The sequence below is a fragment of the Manihot esculenta genome, chromosome 2 (assembly GCF_001659605.2).
Source record: "Manihot esculenta cultivar AM560-2 chromosome 2, M.esculenta_v8, whole genome shotgun sequence".
NCBI lineage: Eukaryota > Viridiplantae > Streptophyta > Magnoliopsida > Malpighiales > Euphorbiaceae > Manihot > Manihot esculenta.
The window spans coordinates 10,410,879-10,427,048 of record NC_035162.2 but is presented as its reverse complement, the minus strand read 5'-3'; the positions used below and the strand labels follow the sequence as shown (position 1 = coordinate 10,427,048).

Here is a 16,170-nt window from a genome sequence, read left to right as displayed (position 1 = left end):
ATATGAATTATTTTATTATGTTATTTCTATTTAATTTTTTAAATTCCATTATATACAAAAGAGTGAAGTTAACACTCTTTTTATTTTATTATTTTTATCCACTTTTATGTTTTAAAAAATGTTTATTTTTTATATTATGGTTAATATATAAACTGATTATTGTAATTTTATTTTATTTTATTTTTAATACAACCCTTAATTGTTTGTTTTCTCAAATGAGTATTTAAATTATTTATTATGAATAATAATTTTATTATAATCTCCTCATTTTACATTAGAAATTAAATAATTGAAAAATTAATAAAAAAAAAATTTTATGTTTTAATTAAAATAATTATTATTTTTAATCCGCATGCAAAAAAAAGTTATAAACATTATGAGACATAAGGACTATAATTTCTAGTGATATAATAATAAATATACTTACAAACATTTCTTTTTATGCAGTATTAAGTGTTCTAGCATCCAAAATTTTAAATAATTTTCAAATAAAATATTATTGAGCGTTAAGCTCAAAAGGGCCTATTAGCTCAGTTGGTTAGAGCGTCGTGCTAATAACGCGAAGGTCGCAGGTTCGAGACCTGCATGGGCCAATTTCATTTTGTTCTCTCACGAATGCCACGCTCTTCGTTCGGGGTTGAAATTTTTTTATTTTTATTTTTATTTTTTTTAAATTAGAATTTAAAGTATTATTTTGTTTTTAATGAATAAGATATCGAAGAACTTATAATTTTATTCCAAAATTTGACATACATTTTTAAAAAGATTATTTAGAAATTATTACAACTTATATAATTAATTTTATTTATAAATAGCATGCACCTGTTTAAAAATCATTCATTCCCTCTTATAATTTTTATTTATATTATTTTTTATATTTGAAAAAAATATTTTTTTATAAAATATTAAAAAATATTTTAAAAATAAGATAAAATTATAATAATTAATTTATATATTATTATAGTATAAAAAATAATTTAAAATTATTAAATAAATAAAAATAATGAAATAGAAGAGAATATAATAATATTAATTTTTTTATAATGATTCTTTAACAAACTATTTAAGGAGTAATTTTTTCCAGTGTACGTTATATTGCGTATTCTTTATACTTAGTATAAACATTCCTAATTTATTTCATATAAATTTGAACATTTTTTATATTTTTAATGGCATATTACACATAATTAAATTTGGTTAAAAGGATTATAAGAAAATAAAATCCATAAAATATTTTAATTCAATTATTATAAATAAATTACGTGAAATAATATCTAAGAAATATTACATTATCAATTTTTATAATATGAAATAAAATAGCGTAAACACCATTAAAATAAAAATTTAATCAAACTAAGTTTAAGTTTAAAAAAATTCTTTAATTAATTTGAATTTAAATAAACATAATATTATTTTCTAGCCTATTAAAGTAATGATCAACTTATAATTATTAAATAAATTAAGCAATTTGATTAATTTATAATATGTGTCGTGTATGAGATAAGCGTCCATGCTCACCTGCAATACACATAAACGACAACGTACAAAGGGGGGAGCACGGTTACTTCACCTATATCTTCACCACACCAGAATAGCAACATAGCATTCTTTTAATGGCTTCCATATACCAACAGAAGAGTCAGAAACAGCAACCAAAGAGCAAGAATGAAGAAAAAGAGATGGAAGCCAATATATTTTTAATCAAAGCAAATGATAGGGTGGGTTCATTACAAGCAAACTGGAAAAACAACTAAAATTCCTTTGTGTCTCCCCTGTATTTATGACACATATATAGAGCATAAGATCCAACAGATGCTACACAATTCCATGATAACGAATCAGTTTGACACCACAGGAAAACCGAAAGAGGAGCAAATAGGAGAGAACAAGCATGTTTCTCACACAATCAAAATCCATCAAGTGCTATACAATGATGATACATGATATAATATGTATTAATATTGATCAGAAACAGAACTAGGGTACAAAACCAATATCCTTGAAGTATTCATGCTCAAGAGCACTCCTGGCTGTAATTCTCTTGCTGGGATCCAAGCACAGCATTTTCTGTCATGTTAAAAGAACATGCATGAGCAAATGAAAAGACAAACATCTTACCAGAGATTCAAAATTTAGTTGCATATAATCTGTACATCATCAATCATATAGAGCCATAACTCTCACAAAAAACCCGCCAAGAAATCACAAGGAGCAGACTTCAAACTCAAAGCATATAAAAATACAAGAAGTTAGCATCAGTCGGACCCACATGCACCAAACCTTCTAGTTGATGCATATAGCACATCTTAACACAAGTCTAGTAGTAGGAGAGAGAGAGAGAGAGAGAGAGAGAGTTTTGCCATGATGTGCAACTATAAAATTTGGACTTACAGTAAGAAGGTCAACACCAGCTGTTTCAAGAGTTGGAACTACAGTTGCCAAGTCCTGCAAGGTAAACATGCACAAGAGTTGTCAAGAAAAGAATATAGGCAAAGTAGCAAACAACATAAAAATTGCATAATTTCACAAGCAAAGAACAAGACCTTAGGTGGCCACTTTGGGAACGCAGACTTGAAATCAGGCAAAGATGTTACCCCAGGCCATGTGTCCTCATTTGGAGTCCCCAAGACCCTGTGTGTGAAAACAACATTAAACAGAATGTTCAGTTCACATTGGGTAGGAATCACGAGGAATTCAAGAGTCGCTGGTCAGACTTTGAAATCAGAAAATAAATTAAGCATGGTTAGCAAACTTTGAATGCAAAATGTAAACATAAATATAAGGACAGCATTGTAATTAACAAGATGTCACACCTGAAAATCTTGAATAATTCATCAATCTCAGAGTCCCCAGGGAATAATGGTTGCTGATTGACCATCTCAGCAAATATACACCCCACTGACCACACATCAACTGGAGTTGAGTAATGTCGAGAACCAAGCAGAATTTCTGGTGCTCTATACCACAGGGTTACCACCTAGAAAGATTATTCAGTGAACCCAGATGTATCAAAACATTGAAAATGTCAGTCACTAACACTGCTAATATTTCATATGCATCAGAAACTCATTGCTACTTGCAGTTTTCCTGTTTTAAAATTAAAAAAAAGGTGGAAAATTTAAGAAAATGGATCTTTAGATAATGAAAACAAAGAAAAAGGGACAAGCTGATCTTCATCAAGGGATAGCAACAGATGATTTAGTAAATTTCAAATTGTAAGTTCTACAAATTTCAGCATATAAATAACAAAATACTTTGGAGTGGCTATGCGCATCTGGACTTTGAAGTTCAAGAAGTACAGGCCAAACAGCAATAAACTTATTAGATAGGCTACATAAAAGCGTGTAGACATTGAACAGTCTTTTTTTATCCGCCTCCTTCAATGGGTAAATTTCCAACTAATGTTCCACGATTATCAAAGTTATCATACAAGTTTATTGCATAATGCATATATCTAGCAGTCTGAACTTCTTTTCACAATATCTAAAGCTCTTTGTTCTCAGTTTGAAAACAAAGAGCACAATGTAATAACACCAAAAAAAGAGAGGAATTATATTAAAACAACTCAGATATCCTGATCAAGTATAGACTAATTCCAGAGTGATTGATACCTCATGTGTAAATGTCCTAACAGGTATACCAAATGCTCTGGCCAATCCAAAATCCGCAAGCTTGAGTGCATTGGTACGTCGATCTATAAGCAGATTTTGTGGTTTTAAATCTCGGTGGAGAACTCTATGAGAATGGCAGTACGCAATTCCACGAAGTATCTGATAAAGGAATTGCTGCAAATCAAAGAAAATAATCAAATAATTAGTCATTAATAAGTAAAATCACCACAATAGTTACTCTTAGAATTCAGAAGCTATATGCATGAAAGATGTCCGGTAAAAAACATTTGGGCAAAAGGAAATAACATTAATGTTAACACAACTATATGAATGCACGTAAAATAAGATTACACAAAAGAACTGGTCTCCCTAGAGAAAAACATGGTTTCTGTCAGGCATGAAAATAATATAATGAATTTCTGATATTTTTAAGGATTAACTTGCCTATAATTTCAGGAACCTTTTTAAACTACCAGTAGGTCTTTTACATTTCAAAAATTAAAGCCAAAAGCAGCAACCCAAACATAGAGAAAGTACTAGAAAAAGGAAGAGGAAATGAGCCTCCAAATGGGGGAAAAAATCACTTACTTTTATCACACGAGGATTCTTAGCAAAATCAGGGCAAGAATCCATGTGCTTCTTCAAATCCAAGTCCAGATACTCAAAAACCAAATACAATCGCTTCTCGCTATGCACCACATCCTGCAACCTGTCACGACAATTCAATTAGAAAGCTTGTTACAAAATAAGGAGAAAGAAACATCAGAAAAGGAAAAGTGAGGTTATTGAAAGATTTAGGTACAGTCTCCAAAGAAAAGCATGAGTATTTGGCTGAGGAAGAAAATATTAGTCAGCACCATGAAATACTTTTCATACATTGTTTCCATTTTTTTACATGTTTTGGTTAACTGCTCAATTTTTGTGGCTTATGTAGCGATAGGTGGGGAAGTTGTTCAATGAATACATGTGTGTATTACAATGCTAATTAATCCACAAGGGCAAAAAGCCTCAAATTGGTGAAAAGGTGAGGAAAAAATAAAAATTAAACAATAAAAACCTAAAGTAGCGTTGAAATCATTTCAAATCATTGAAAATAGTAAAACACAAATTAAATGACATGTCTAGTAATAGAAACTTAAAAGTACAATAGCATCGAAATCTATGTAAATAATTAACTAAATGACACGTCAAAACTGCTACAGACTCTCAACAAGCAGAAATAGAAACTTAGTTGGTGTTTGTATCAAAATTTCTATTAAACCACATAAGTAATTTTATCCAAGTTACATGAGTATGCCCAGGTACGGGTGCGGAACCTTGTCTTGTCAACAATGAAAAATTATTTCACAATAAAAAGAAGCATTGCAATCACATTGTTTTGTTGAAATATGGCTGTTGATTAACAGAACAGAAAGATGAATCAGTTTCATATCAGCAACGAGGATAGCTTATATCTACCCATAGGCTTTACATACAACTATCAAAATTGTTGAGGAAAGCAGTTTGACTTTGATGGGATGAAGCTTGCTGACGGAATGAAAAGTGATAAAGTCCAATCAACATCAAAGACACAAACAAGGCTGCGTACTTTATCCAATATACTTTAGCAGATGTGAAATGAGCTCTTTTCCTACTTTAGAGAATATGCAATATGCAGTGTACTTGGAAAGAAAACCCAGTTAGAAAATGAAACAGGCCAAAATACAAGACTGACAAGAGGGAGGTCAGATGCGATTTCAACCTATTTTACCATGGAGAAGTAAAGTAACCAATATAAAAAGTGGCCTGCTTGGATTTCCTATTTTTCAAAATTTTATATATCTTCTCACTATTCACTAAGTTGATGCACCAAAGCGTCACACCCATGTCCAGTTATCCTTATGCAACACAGCTAGTCAACATTAAGAAAAAGTGAAGGATTGCAGGAACTATGCTCCAAAGTTTAGTTTGATCAACTAACTAAACAAAACACCTGACGATGTTTCCATGCTGCATTTCTTTCAATAGGGAAATTTCTCTGATTGCAGTGCTTGGAACACCTTCATCTTCCTGCTCCAAGCGTATTTTCTTCAGAGCTATAGTTTCATTGGTTACCCGATCACGAGCCTTGTATACCACTCCATATGTTCCTTCCCCTATCTTTTCAACTTTCACATACTGTCATATTTGAACATCATAACCAGTAAAATCATCAAGGAAAATTAACAATAGGTCTAGCAAAAAACAAAATATACCCATTTATTACAAGCACACAAATACAAATCTTTTACTGACCTGGTCCATCCAGTTAATGTCAAATGCCTCTGCAAAGGGCTGCCCACAAGTAACAGCAGATTTTAGGAAAATTATAACGAATTTAAGAGATGATAATATGCATCACAGGACATTAGCAAATCAAAGCAAACAAGTTAATAATATAGATCAACACAACAATCTTCTAGGCACGCATATTAAAAAACTTTAAATCACTTTCATTCCCATGGTGAGTTAAAACCTATGCATTTGGCCCGACAGTATACCTAGTAAACCTCAGCATAAGGAACAAGCTAACAAGATAAATGCATTCAATTTAGTTCTAAAAATTAACAGTATAGGCTAAATAAAGATGATTGAGTTGCAATTGAGTCCATACTAGACACTGCTTGCCAATGAATAACCAGTAGCTAACCTGTTTTTCTTTTAAAAAAAAAAAAACTAATTAAAAAAAATGATCAAAGTGTAGTCAAACGAAAACCCGAACTCCAACCCGTCTTATCGGGAACCAAACCTACAGTTCTTATTTTTATAATGCACCACGGGTATTGACACCAACAACCCCAAGATTGATCCAAATTTATCATACCAACATAAAATTCTTCATTAGTTGATAAAGCATCAATAAACTGACCAGATATCATGTAAAAGACCTCCAAACATAACAGTGAACTTAATACCCAACGTGAATAGTCAGTTAAATCAAGCCGGAGGCTTAAATTCTTGCCTCAGAAGATAAAGCCTCCTGGCTAATTGTTACAACTCACCACAAAGTGATCTGCAAGAGAAGACAGACCAACGGAACCATGGTCTTCAACATATACTCTAATTCTCAAAACCAAAGTATTCTTTTAATAAGGTCAAACTACAACACAGTTTCTGTCTAGAAATAATCTTTCAGATAGCCAAGAAAATTTGCAAATATGCTAATACGCATCAATGCCAGAACAAAAAATAAGATTCAGAAATGGCATTGATTTAATGAATTGAATTCATGCAAATAAGGGTAAAAAAAAAGAGATTTTAAAAAAGATAAAATCAATTGTAAATTCACAATATCCCCAAATTGATGGCAAGCCAACCATGGAATCCCCATTGATTATACATAGAAGAAACCTAAAAGAAATCATAAGAGTTGAGAGTTCCAACATAAATTGCTAAACCCGCAGGCATTTATAGATAGATGGAAATCCAGTACCTGGTCGCAATTGGAAACCAAAATCAAGAATCCGGCACCGGAATCTTTCAGTGACCGGAGAGAAGAGACGGCAGCAGATTGATTGATTGATTGATTGATGGAGAGGATTTGGCGAGTCCCAGAAGTTGTACAACACTGAGAAGTGAGAAGGTGAAATGAAAACTGAAGGAAAAAGGAGTGGACTCGCATACACTTTCCTTTTACCCTAATTTCCCATTTACCTTTTTCACCATTTCCTTAAAAGGAAAATGGTGATTTTAACCGTGTGAAATAATTAATTGATTTCAGTTTTCTCTTTGAATAAGATAACAAAAAAATAAATGTTGATTATAAAGTTATAAAAAGTTTAACATTAGTTTTTCATTCCATAAAATAAATGGTAATCCTTATTTGGAATAACTGATTCAATTAAAATGTTCTGTAAAATTTTAAATACACTTTTATAAATTTTCAGTTTAATTCTTTTAATATCTGTAAATTTTCATCTAAATATATATCTGTCTATTTTTATTTATTTTTCAAGAATAGTAATTATATTTAAAAAGTAGCCGATTCAATGGCTAAAACATGTATTACTTGAAATATATATATATATATATATATATATATATTGAAAAATAGTAAAATTAATTAATTAGATTTAAAAGTACTACTACCGCTAATTATTTTCTTATTGGAAGAAAGGTCAAATTTATCTTGAAATTTTTAGGGACGTTAAACTAAATAGTTTACTTTTTCTCAATAAACCCATAATTTTTTGCCAAGTCTAAATAGCACTAAGTTTTTAGGGAAAGATCATTAATTTAATTTTTAATATAAAATATATCATGTAATTTTAAAAATAATCACAAAAATAATTGATAGATTTCCTTTTTCTAAAAAAAAAAAATTAAAAGACAGAAATCATGAATCAAGAACACAAACAACAAAAATAGAATCTCATAAATCCAGAAAACAAAACCCACCAACACAAATTCAAGAACTGCAGACATATTAATATATGACAAACCCAGAATATACAAAATCAGTAGCGGAGCAAAACAGCTCTCCGTCTAATGAAGTAACCATTACCTTTGGCCCAAACAAAAAAAAGCTCTTCTTTTCCAATAATCGATGTAAGACGGCACATGAAAATTTAAAAGTTATTTCATCTCTTTGAAAACAAGTGTCGACTGTAGGGAGGGAACATATCACCATCTTACCAATAACCCATGACCATCTCACATCACTAGCAGCAACGTTTAAAGAAAATGAGATTTAAATTTTGAGTTGTAAAATAACAAGGTACATAATGCTCTGCTCACTTTCCTTTGCCATTCAAACAATGCTTGCCCTTCTAAACATAAATAGAATGTTAACAGCTACGGCAAATAACTTTCAGACCTCAAGGATTTTAATTGTTCATGCAATAGCTAGTTATCATATGAAACCTCAAATGTCTAACAAGACTCATGTGATGCGCCATGCCCCTTCAAATTTTAACATTCTTTTGAATTTAGCTGATAATAGATCAGATCAGGAACTGGGACACCATTATCTGACACCAAAATTCAACACCAGAGATTTATCACTTCTCCTCCTCCTTGGGCTTGTCTTCTTCCTTCTTTTCTTGGGGCTGTGGTAAAATAAACAAACCAATGAGAATAAAATCAAAGTCAACATTTTTCATTACATACAATTCCTAGTATTCAAGAGTAAAAAAAATTATATTTAAAGCCCACACATAATGTAAATAAACAGTAAGAATAACCTGGAAGAAAGACAAGCAAGGAAAAGGAAACATAAATGCAATGCAGCGTCAACCATGAGCCACTCACCTTTAAGGGGAAAATAAAACGGAAAAAACAGTATTTTACTCTACTCTCATTCTACCTTGTAAGTCTAATGAACTCACCTCAGACTGGCTTTGCATGGAAGCAAGCAAATCTTTAACTGAAGGATCATTTGGATCAACCCCTGGAAGCTGCAGAAACAATGAACTAATGAATAACTACTGCATTGGATGAGGACCACACATATTTTGAATACGAGAAGATGGATTCTGCCAGTAAAATTTAAGAAGCCATACTGAAGCAAGGATGGAGGATACAAAGGATTGGTCAGCCAACAACTTGCTCATATCTGTCTGGCTTCCTGAATCTTTTGTACCATCTTGCACAGACAATTGAAGAGCTGCAGAACCACCAGGGGCATTAACAGAAATGCTTGTAGCAATAACTAAAAAAATTTAGCATTGTCAGTAACAAAATTAAATTGTCGAAGACTGTAAGGTTGGATGCCATATTTAAGGAAATATACACTGCAGGACATGGCTTCATCAGTTGAAGAAAGCAAAGAATTTCAGAGGCATTCCTATTGTCAACTCTAACCAACAATAATAACAAAATTCAAAATAGTTATATTTGTCAGACATGCCATCAGCAAACTTCTTTTACTAAATAAAATGCCATGAATCCCCAATACTTGCCAAATACGTCCTCCTAAGCATGTGATTAGTATTTCTGAGTTTCCCTGTACAAATACAAAAACTCGACCTAACCTCAAAATATTGCCCCATCAAGTTCCGTGCCATGACCATGACTGACAGGAAAATAGATACGCATGCACAAGCAATAAAGTTACTGGATATAAGGATTCACCTAGTGCCAAGTCTGGATCATCTGCAGCAGCCTCTGACATATCAGTATCTCGCAGTTCATGGCTAGAGGCAGGATTGTCCATTGACATTGCGAGAGCTTGCTGTAGGAGCGCATTCTCTTCATCCTATAATAATTTAATGCAAGTTATTATGTGAACATATTGATCAATCCAATGCCAGCAATGAGAAGCACAAGCATGCAGTATAAAGAATGAGGGAAAAAAAAAACAATAAATGATAAGACATAACAGTTCGGAATCCAAAAATTCTAACAAGATGCTTTATTTTAGAAGCAGCATGCTCTTCAGTTTTTGCAATAATGCAGCACAGTTAAAAAAGCAAAACATCCTTCCAGAGTATCATGAATCCCCGCTTAACATTCTAATAATGTTTATATACAGGGTGAACCCCTGCAGCTTTTTTGGGGTTTGAGGAAGTCCATGTAAGCTCAGCCTGAGAGGTCAAGGATTCAAAGTGACCCATATGTTCAGTCCAATTGAAGATGCCATAAAGGAATAGCATAAGACATGCTCAGTCCCACATCAGCTAGATACGGGGCAGGATATCTTTTGGAATAGAGTTAATCCTGCTCCTTTTTACCATCACAGTATTAAAGCCAACCACAATTTTGATATTGGTTCACTGGCAAATGTCAAGTATTCAAGTCTTGCAAACTTCACAATATATGATATCCAGTTTAGACGTTAGGGAGCGTATTCACTTAACGGTTATACAACTTAGGCAATCCTCCACCCAGAAGGTGCCTTGTGCATTGGAGTTAGGCCCAGTCAGTTTTATCAATAAGAACAATGGGGAGGGGAACATTTGAACAAGCAACACCAACAATTTTAACCAGACAAGGATAACAGCTTCAAGCATAAAACGATACCATCAAATCATTTTTCTTGTTGTCAGCTTCAGAAGCTGTAACACTGGCACTTTCAGTCATAGTTGCATCCTGTGAACTAGTTGGTTGTTCCCCTCCTTTTTCCTGCTTAGAGGCTTCCTCTGCAGCCTTTTTGGCAGCTGCTTCTTGCCTGGCCCTCTCCTCCTCCATTGACACTCTAAGAGCAAGGGCAAGTTCAGGATCAAGGTTGGGATCCACACCAAATTCAAAACCGGAAACACCACCAGCTGCAGCTGCTGCTGCAGCAGCAGCAAAACCACTTCCACCTTCCCCATCACCAGTGAAGATGGGTGTACTGCCATAAACAAAACAAATATCAAAAACCAGTAAGGAAATCAAGGTAACATTTGGCAAACACAAAAAGGAAGAGCTTATACTACCTGATAAGCACATCAGAAAGAGCATTTGGACCAGGTGGAACATGAACGATGTGGCTGCTGTCATTGTTGTTAACAGCAGCAAGAAGAGCTTCCAACTTTTCTGCCTTCCCATCATCTTCTTCACCAAAATCAACAATATCAAGTGCTACACTGTTCTTTTTCAACTTTCTTCCAATCATCTCCAATGCCTTCTTATCATGTTTGATGGGGCTGCAAGCAACAATTTTACATTGATAAAAAACTGAAACTGTAAGAAAAAAAAAAAAATAAAAGAGAACTTAGCAGGTATGATTAACACACCTTCCAGCAAATACAATAATCCTTTGTTGCTGCTTTTTGTTTTGACGATGCTTAAGAGCCAACTGTGCAACCTGGATACCGGCAGCCAAGTTCAACTCGCCACCTATTTCTAAACCTAAAGTGAGGGGAGGAGATCACAGTTCAATTTTAGATAGGCTTAGACTAAATGAAAACGATGACTTCCTGCCCAGCTGTAAAAAAGAAATGGCACCAAATTCACATAGAGTGCAAATAACAGAATTCACCCATGAGTAAGTACTATATTTTATTAGGGACGTAACTGTCTATTTTCCAAGTTGCCTACAACAAGAGTATAAGACTCACCACTTTTTTTGCAGACTATGGTCGGTACTAATAAATGTAAGGCCTACACAAAGTTAATCCATTCAGAACACTAATTCCTACACAAAATTAACCCATTCGATACATGAGCCAAGCTATTTGGAGCATAAATATTTACTTCTAGCTTCCTACTATAAGAAAAATTAAACTCTAATTGGAAAAAGAAAACCATGAAAACAAGAGTCACCCGGATAAAAAGTATCAGAAAATTTAAAGCTTCAAAAACTCTTCTCAAAGACATCAATTACTAGAAAGTAAATAACATTAGAGTGATCTAGAAATAAAATAAGAATGTGTCACCTTTTTTAAGTTCCTACACAATAATCTATAGTAATTAGTAAATTTTATATGTCATTATATATTCATATAATGTAAAACTAGAAAAATTCAAAAAAATGTGTTAATTGGATAGGAAATTAGCTGAAAATAATATTTTAAACAACCAAAATTCATGGAAATAATATTGAGCCTGTGTCAAATTGTTGCACAATTTATGCATTAAAACCAATTTTGTAATGTAAAAAAAATGTTCACAATGTCGACTGGTTTAACTTCTGCAATAGCTTGCTGTTTGAGACATCATGACCAGAACTTAAAATCAATAGCAAACTCCAGGTAAATGCCCCTTGTGTTAATAATAGGATTAACTGGAAGAATAAACCTCAAACCTCAAAAAGGAAATCAGGATCTATCGTGAAAATCATCTGCAGCACTGCCCAAACAGTGAAATACAACATCCTAATGCAAAGAACACCAATCCTATCACCAGCAGAAGCAATGTATGCACAGTTCCAAGATCATCAACTAGTTGAGCCGTATCAAGTAATAGCGGTATTAGACTAAAGTTACCAACGTTATATTCCTTCAAAATTCGGAAACAGATCTCACTCAAGACTAGAACAAAGGACTAACAAGCAAAAACATCAAAGGGGAACTTTGCACTCGCTAGTCAGCCTCCATACACTTAAATAGGCAATAGAATAAGACCTGCAGGTGATCCTTAATATACCTATTAGATATTCACTAGGCATTAGCAACTACACCAAGAGAAGCAGATAAATTTCAGGTACTTGAATTTCCTACAAAACAGTAAACTAGTGCCGCACTTCGTTTTGAGGTTCAATTAAGGGTAGCCGTCACAAAAAGCGAGCAAAGAAGCTAACCGTGCATGCAAGCTAAGATCTTGCCAAGGTCACTAGTAGGCGTGACCAAAACACGAACCCCTTTTCCTGCCATTGTGAGAACTCCCACCGTATTCTCCGGGTTTGACTGCACACACAGTTCAGACCACCACATTCATTAAAAATCTCTCAGTCCGCAATCAAACACTAACTGCAGTTACAAAAAATTTCAATCCAAAGAAAAAATGAACAAAAAAAAATACTTAAGAGTAAATATTAACAACAGTTTTATCAATTAAACCTGTGTTTTAGCTCCACAAATAAGATTAATGGCATCAGCTTGAGCTTGAAATCTGGAAGGAGAGTAATCGCCGTTTCGCATCCATTCCGAATTATCGATACATATCATTGTCGCCTGTTCATAAGATATCAGAGTACAATCAAACTACCGGCATTAACGAAAATCGATTAGAACTCTAAGAACAATTACAACCCTAATAAATCCTGAGAAATTTTAGGGTTTACCTCGAGCACCATGGTTAATGATTGCAGGAGAAGGATAAACGAAGGATCGAGATAGACTCGTTTTCGATCAATTGAGAGCGCAGAGAGAGAGAGTGAGAAGAAGGAAAGAATTGGGTTTTACTTGTACAAGAAACCAGTTGAGAACTTAAGATAAGGTGCGGTCGGTTCCATGGACATGCCTCCCGTGTTTACAAGTCCTAACCAATTAGGTACATTTTTCTGAATGATATGACCTTTTTTTTTAATAAAAATAAAGTATTAAAAAAAGGGCGTGATTGAAGTTTTTTTCGACTAATTAATCGATATGTAGATGATTGATTTGAGAGACAACACAAAGGTTTTGGAAATATTTTTAGAGTATTTTAAAGAAAACTTTCATTTTATTTTAATTAAAAGTAAGAAAAAAATAAAACAAGATGTATATAATGGTAATAATAAAATAACTATTTAATTTAAAAATCAAATTTAATTATCATATCTTTCATAAGTAAAAATGTACCATTATAAATTATTTTCAACATTTTGTTTATTTTTATAAATTTAATATGTATTATTTATTTATTTTATATAATTATAAATATCTTTAAATAATTATTAAATTTTAAATATGAATTGATAAATATTTTCCTCTTCCTGGTCCATGATAGATCTGGTTTTCTTCTGGGTCCCTTCTTGCTGGGCTCCCTGATGGGTCTCTCCATGTTTTACCTGGTGAAAGGACCTGTAAAATAAGAAAGAATGGTCAGGGGCCTACCGGGTATGCCCCGGCAGAGGCCCTCCGACGCTCAAGTCAGATTTTATGGCTCAGAGTAGTATATTTAGGCAAGGGTTACAGAAAGAATAAAAATGGTGTCCAGGAAGGAAAAGGAAGAAGAAGAGAGAGCCCTCTGCGTGGCCTCTACCGTGATATATATATCTGTCTCTCTGCCATAATGCTAGCTGTCTTCTGTAGCCTAGCTCCGTATGTACGGATGTGTCAGGCGCCTGCTCCATGCGTAACGGCCATTAATTCTCCTCTGATACATATGATTCTCCTCTGATACGCATGCGGAAGGACCTACCAGCGGGGCATCTTGGTCATTTTCCCCTTTCCGGGCTGGGTTGAATGGTAGGGCTGAAGTTGAGCCTGGTGAGGGCCTGATTACTGGGCCGAGAGGTTTGGGCTGGTTTGCTTGAGGAGTCTAGGCGGAGTCCGGCCCTGTGACTGAGCGGGCTGGACCTGGCTCTCGAGGGGAATATTGAAGCCTTCGAATCATGGACTGTTTTCATGGGCCTGGCCTTTATACCGGGGTGAAGAAATCCAGCGATCATCAATTGCCCCTTTATCTCCTCAGCAGTTATTCCATGACTGGTGAGGGGATAAATCTTTAAACTCTATTCATGACCGTGTGGTCTGAGAACTGCTCCTGTCGAAAGTATCCCTTTCTTGCCTTTTTATTATTTTTGCCTGAGCGTTGGACTCTTGTATATGTTTTTTGCCCCTGAGTATTTATGGGCTGTCTTCTTTCGAGCATTTTGCGGGCTCTTTGTTGCTTGGACCTTTCTCTAGGTCAGCTGAGTTGGTTTAGTGTGAGCGGTCAATTCTCGAGGTCGTTGCCTCTCATGATTGCCCGTGATTCTCTGTTTGGCTTTGTATTTTGGTATGCAGTTTGCTTAGAAATCGCCCTGCCTTAATTCGGTCTGTCTTATCGGGTTTACCAGTACTGCGCTCGTTTTCTTGAGATCGGCATGATGCTTTGGTACTTTTGGCTGTTGTGTGAGATTAAAGTCTATCTACCTGATGACTTGAGCTCCTTTGGGAGGTCGGAGTTTAGCTTTTTCATTTATGGTCCCGTGCCCCAATCTTTTATGTGAGATCAGAACTATGTTCTTTATGAGTTGTTTTTGCTTGTTGCACCGGATGATCTTGGGGATTCTGGCTATTTTTGCTCCGGGAGATCTTTGAGATCTTTGCCGGCCTTCTACCTCAGTGAGGTCTTCTGCCTCATTGAGGTCTTCTGCCTCTTTGAGGTTTTCTGCCTCTTTGAGGTCTTCTGCCTCTTTGAGGTCTTCTGCCTTTTTGAGGTCTTCTGCCTCTTTTGAGGTCTTCTGCCTCTTTGAGGTCTTCTCTTGTCAAGACCTTATTGAGGTCTTCCTTTGTTAGGACCTCAGTGAGGTCTTCTTTTACTAGGACCTCAGTGAGGTCTTCTTTTGTCAAGACCTTGTTGAGGTCTTCTTTTGCTAGGACCTCAGTGAGGTCTTCTTTTGCCAGGACCTCAGTGAGGTCTTCTTTTGCTAGGACCTCAGTGAGGTCTTCTTTTGGTGGGACCTCAGTGAGGTCTTCTTTTGTCAAGACCTTGTTGAGGTCTTCTTTTGCTAGGACCTCAGTGAGGTCTTCTTTTACTAGGACCTCAGTGAGGTCTTCTTTTGTCAAGACCTTGTTGAGGTCTTCTTTTGCTATGACCTCAGTGAGGTCTTCTTTTGTCAAGACCTCATTGAGGTCTTCTCTTGGTGAGACCTCAGTGAGGTCTTCTTTTGCTAGGACCTCAGTGAGGTCTTCTTTTGTCAAGACCTCGTTGAGGTCTTCTCTTGGTGAGACCTCATTGAGGTCTTCTTTTGCTAAGACCTTATTGAGGTCTTCCTTTGTCAAGACCTTATTGAGGTCTTCTCTTGTCAAGACCTTATTGAGGTCTTCCTTTACTAGGACCTCAGTGAGGTCTTCTTTTGTCAAGACCTTATTGAGGTCTTCTTTTGCTAGGACCTCAGTGAGGTCTTCTTTTGTCAAGACCTTATTGAGGTATTCCTTTGCTAGGACCTCAGTGAGGTCTTCTCTTGTTCCTTTGCTAGGACCTCAGTGAGGTCTTCTTTTGTCAAGACCTTATTGAGGTCTTCTCTTGTCAAGACCTTATTGAGGTC

General features: G+C 34.9%; 2 protein-coding genes and 1 non-coding gene across 5 annotated transcripts in view; 1 reads left to right on the top strand and 2 right to left on the bottom strand.

The window, feature by feature from the left end:
• LOC110609514 (cell division control protein 2 homolog A) overlaps positions 1-7,266 on the bottom strand; it is an 80,580-nt gene extending 73,314 nt beyond the window's left edge. Inside the window, exons 1-9 of one of the 2 annotated variants that reach the window (XM_021749125.1) lie at positions 7,063-7,266; positions 5,886-5,924; positions 5,584-5,768; positions 4,200-4,320; positions 3,612-3,785; positions 2,814-2,977; positions 2,544-2,631; positions 2,392-2,445; positions 1,667-2,067 (exon numbers count right to left, since the gene is read on the bottom strand). In XM_021749125.1, coding sequence (XP_021604817.1) covers positions 1,978-2,067; positions 2,392-2,445; positions 2,544-2,631; positions 2,814-2,977; positions 3,612-3,785; positions 4,200-4,320; positions 5,584-5,768; positions 5,886-5,924; positions 7,063-7,251 — 1,104 coding nt within the window. In that variant the 5' untranslated portion in view covers positions 7,252-7,266 and the 3' untranslated portion in view covers positions 1,667-1,977. Of the gene's footprint in view, positions 1-1,666; positions 2,068-2,391; positions 2,446-2,543; positions 2,632-2,813; positions 2,978-3,611; positions 3,786-4,199; positions 4,321-5,583; positions 5,769-5,885; positions 5,925-7,062 lie in introns of those variants that run through there. The other variant, XM_043954186.1, reaches the window with a different exon arrangement.
• Positions 520-593, top strand: TRNAI-AAU. The gene has a single exon. It is a non-coding gene; the product is annotated as a tRNA-Ile (tRNA).
• Positions 7,267-8,291: 1,025 nt separating the features above from the next.
• LOC110609511 (26S proteasome non-ATPase regulatory subunit 4 homolog) lies at positions 8,292-13,436 on the bottom strand. 2 transcript variants are annotated; one of them, XM_021749122.2, is made up of 10 exons: positions 13,276-13,436; positions 13,052-13,165; positions 12,793-12,898; positions 11,288-11,402; positions 10,988-11,197; positions 10,590-10,902; positions 9,702-9,825; positions 9,131-9,279; positions 8,957-9,025; positions 8,292-8,677 (listed from the first exon to the last, which is right to left on the bottom strand). In XM_021749122.2, the coding sequence occupies exons 1-10, from the start codon at positions 13,285-13,287 to the stop codon at positions 8,630-8,632; spliced, it is 1,260 nt and encodes a 419-aa protein (XP_021604814.1). In that variant the 5' UTR covers positions 13,288-13,436; the 3' UTR covers positions 8,292-8,629. The 2 variants fall into 2 exon arrangements, with proteins under 2 accessions (XP_021604814.1, XP_021604815.1); XM_021749123.2 differs by having other exon boundaries at positions 9,131-9,234.
• Between the last annotated feature and the right edge of the window lie 2,734 nt (positions 13,437-16,170).

What these genes read in the sequence shown, in the direction of transcription:
- LOC110609511 (XM_021749122.2), bottom strand. An exon ending in TTTGTGGAGCTAAAACACAG is followed by an intron (nt 12,899 to 13,051) that starts GTTTAATTGATA and finishes CTGTGTGTGCAG; the next exon opens with TCAAACCCGGAGAATACGGT. An exon ending in CTTTCTGATGTGCTTATCAG is followed by an intron (nt 10,903 to 10,987) that starts GTAGTATAAGCT and finishes TGTTTATGGCAG; the next exon opens with TACACCCATCTTCACTGGTG.